Source organism: Nicotiana attenuata, unplaced genomic scaffold (genome assembly GCF_001879085.1).
Source record: "Nicotiana attenuata strain UT unplaced genomic scaffold, NIATTr2, whole genome shotgun sequence".
Lineage (NCBI taxonomy): Eukaryota > Viridiplantae > Streptophyta > Magnoliopsida > Solanales > Solanaceae > Nicotiana > Nicotiana attenuata.
In genome coordinates, this window is record NW_017670245.1 from 201,290 (window position 1) to 205,445 (window position 4,156).

The 4,156-nt window shown below is 40.0% G+C and overlaps 1 protein-coding gene across 1 annotated transcript in view; it reads right to left on the reverse strand.

The window, feature by feature from the left end:
- Positions 1-1,968: 1,968 nt before the first annotated feature.
- LOC109236585 (FH protein interacting protein FIP2) overlaps positions 1,969-4,156 on the reverse strand; it is a 37,962-nt gene continuing 35,774 nt past the window's right edge. Inside the window, exon 11 of the mRNA XM_019402781.1 lies at positions 1,969-2,392. Within this exon, the coding sequence (XP_019258326.1) occupies positions 2,339-2,392 (54 nt within the window). The 3' untranslated portion in view covers positions 1,969-2,338. The remainder of the gene's footprint in view (positions 2,393-4,156) is intronic.

The window sequence follows — 4,156 nt, forward strand, 5'->3', positions numbered from 1 at the left end:
AGGATTTTCATGATGGCCTTGGCACACAACCCGAAAATTAGGGCTACTATCATGAGGGAAATTCGGCATGATGGACTATGCGGGGTTGACAAACGTACCTTGACGGAGGCAAGGCGCATTTCACATGGACGTGCAGGTTGGCATGACAATGGCAAGGCAAAGCCATGTCAAGGCAGGGGCCAAGACATGGCAAGGCAAGGCAAGACAAGAAATGACATTGATGTGGGCAGATTTGAGCAAGTTGGGGGCCATTTGACATGGGCGAGCAGCTGTGGCAACAGGCGTGTGCGGCTAAGTCATGGTCAACAAGTTGTGATTATAACACTGGGGCGGAGCAGTGTCAAAGGGCAAGGCTGGGCGCAATGCCAGCCTTGGGCGCACAATAGCTGGGCAAAACAGGCACATGCAGTGCATAAGCAGCGGTTACTAAGTGTGCTGGGCACATGACAGTGCAGTTGAACAGTTACACATCCAAGCATAGCTGATCAAGGGGCTAAGTGGATGCACATTTTTAATCATGTCTATCATGATTGTCTATCACTTGGGGCTTGTCAACTAATTGTCTTAGATGCTGCCAAGTGTAATTGGGCTACCTACACTATAAAAAAATGTGCATAGGGCTATCCCAAAAGACAGAACTTAGACTCGTGGCAAATTTGTTGAGCCAAAACGTCTAAGTGTATTCCTAAAGGTAGGAAATCATTTTGGGGCTGGGAACTAGGGTGTTCTTTGTTATTGACCACAGGGTTGGCTTTATTGTGTTCTTTTATTCACATATTAATACGAGTTGGGAAGAGATTCCTGTAAATTTCGTGTGTGCCTTTACTTTACTTGCTGCCTGAATTTTATTTTAAGTCCCAAATGTCCTAAAATAATGGAAAGGCTGAAGTCAAGGCAGGGCTTGATTACTGCAAGGCGGTGAACCTCGGGCAAAATTCGAGCGACATAAATCACCCCTGTGACACCTACCATATAGATTATTCCAGCCAAAATAACAAAAAAGGGCGGGGGACATGTGAACCTTATCGTTAAATACAAAAGCCTAATAGAGTGCTTTAGCAACTCTTTTCAAAGTTCATGGTCAGAGACCTTAAGATCTTATGCACTAAGGTACATTGAGAGTAAAAAAGAAGTATTTGGGACACATCAGCCATTGCTTTCATAGTGGGTTATAGCACCAACTTGAGTGTTTTTTGGCTCTTCTCCTTAAGGATGGAAGTTGCATTTTGTTTATTCTCGGGGGACCCTTTGCCTCCTTTGTCAAGTCATTCTCATGACAGAAAATCTTAGTCGTATGCACTGTAAGGGCAAACTTTGCAAGAGGAGATGGTCGGCACCCTACACCTACAACCTTAGGATCGTGGGTTCGAGCCACCAAAGGAGCAATAGCTCCAACAAAGGGGATCAAAGAGAATCAAAGGGAAGGGAAATCAACCCCAAAAAAAGATACAACTCGAAAGTAAGTTACCCTAAAGAAATTTGATTTGGCAGAACAAAAATTGGTCCAACATAAATTTAAAAAATGCAATAATATTTGCAAGCACAATTAAGTGAGTTATAACTGCTTATGGTGACCTAATTTTCTTTTCCCCTCTTCCTTTATATATGGTCTCTTCTGTTGAATTTCCTTGCCCAAAAAAAAAAGGTAGAGCGGAAGAAGAATGGACATTTTTATACCAATCATGACGTATAAAAGAGTAGATGTATTAAATTATGATAATACTATATTACAAGCGATGATAAATTGTTTGATGTATGCTTTATTGCTTGTAAGTAATTATGATACGACTAAGTTATAATAAGCTTTGATGCTAATCTATTAGGTGTATGCTTTACTGCTTTTCGCTGGACTTCTAGCCCTTAAAATAACAAGAAACGTGACCGGTAGATAATAAGGATAACTTCAACCTTAAATGCAGTTGATTGACTTGGTACATCTTGTTTAAAATACCAATCTATGCAGACAGATTAGGCGTAATCCACAAATTAAACACAAATTCTCACCTTTAGAATTATAGGATCAGGATATTTCAGGCAAATATACGATCAGGAAATTATCGAGCATGTCGATATTGTCTCGGTACATCTTTGTTCATCTCAGAACAGAAGCTAAACATTTTTGCAAGGCCAGCATGGTTGCTTCATGCTTGGTTTGAAACAATTTGGGTAAAATACTAATACAGATATTAACCTTAAAATGAGCTTCAGCCAACCAAATAAAACTTACAACAGTCAGTCAATACAGTCAGACTCGCACTATTTCTACAAAAAAAAATTGGGTTGTTTTTGGGTTGCGGGGGAGGGGGGGAGGGGGGGTTGAGTTGGGATGAGAGGGGTGTCACCTGATTGCACCCAGTAAATTTGCACCATCAAGCTTCGCCCCCTCCAAATGCTGAGAAAAGAAAATGAAATATTTAGTTGACTCAAATCCAATTATAGTTCCAAGAGAGACCATTAACAGTGAAGCTGAACCACAACCAATCAAGTGACTAGTTCCAACTTTGTTGAACCTTCCCCTCTATTTCAGGCAAATATACGATCAGGAAACTAATATGTTCAAATTTTGTCACATCAGACATTTCTGCATTGCATGCTAGTACTAAAGAGGACATAAGTCATGGAATGGGAAGAAACCTCAACGCATACAACTAAAAGAGTTAAGGAGCTCCCAAATTCATTGTCATACTCTTTCATAAAACTCCTTGGAGCCTCTCTAGATGGAACCATACTTGATGGTCCAACAGCAACAGTTAGAGGTCATTTGAGTACCAGGATAAGGATACTAATTCCGAGATCGAATTTGGAATTGTATTTATCTCATGTTTGGTTATGGGTAAGCTAATGTTGGGATAAATTTTATACCAAAATGGTGGTATTAGCTATCCCATATAGAATTTGGGATAGCTAATCTCATGGGATAACCCAGCCCATGGAATATCCTTGTCTATCCCACCTGGTAACCAAACGATCTCTTAGGGAATTACCATGCAAGTTTTCTGCCGCTGACCTCAGATATCACATGCTAGTAGAACAAAGATGGTCTCAGAATAAAACACACAGCCACACATATCCGATGAGCACCCAGTGCACCTTAAATGATTCTGAGTCTTATATGCCTCATACTAATTTCTGGGGCTGCAACTAAGCACATTATTTGATAGGTTGTCTCTCAAACTTTACTTCACAGATGCCACTTCTTTTAAATAACAGTGGTGTCCGGCCGGTATTTGCACACCTTGATTATTCGACTAGGCACCTGCTACCTTCCATCAGCATAGGTACCAGATAACTCTGCCATCAACGCTAAGGCAGAGTTAGCGTGGGATTTGAACCCTGGTCTGCACCCACTTCATAGGCTATAGGTCACACCTTTAGGTGCCAGATGTCACATATTCGTAACTAAAATATTCTACCTTTAACAATTTGAGTGACAAGACACTTACGTAGTCAAAGATTAGAATGTAAATTCTGTTTTACTCCAAAACCGAGTGCGATATTGAAAGATGGTAAAATTTTGACCTCATGCTTCTTTACACATGATACATAAAAGCGAAAGTAAGAGTTAGTAGTCACAATTAAGAAAATGCAAATACATCACAGGTAAGCTTGAGAGTTGGGCAAGTAATTACTGCAAGAAAGCAACTTGAAATCAATATGGATTCAGAGTTGGGCAAGTAATTACTGCAAGAAAGCAACTTGAAATCAATATGGATTCATGAGAGAGTAGCCAGTAGCCACAAAAACACCCAAAAACTCAACGGCTTGAGTTCGAGAAGATATTCAAGTAGCAAATTATAGGATAGATATTGACTAGTGGCAGAGAACTGTCATTCACATATATTTAGCAACTCATGGTTACTAGCATTGCGATAGTTGGTGAGGTCAAATGCACTGCTACAAGTAGTTTGAAGATCAAAGACTGAGATCTCACTAGAGTTCCTTGTAATACCAATATAACTTCAAAATATTCAAGAAACTTTGACTGAACTACAATCAACTTTCTTTTTTTCCAGATGGAAATTCATTCGTTGAAATTGGAACGCAAGAACATTCAGAAAAAAGACAGGAAAAGGGAAATCCTTGCCAGTGATTATGTTTTAACCAATTATCCCCCCCCCCCCCCCCAAACGGAAATCCTTGCCAGTGATACAATTAT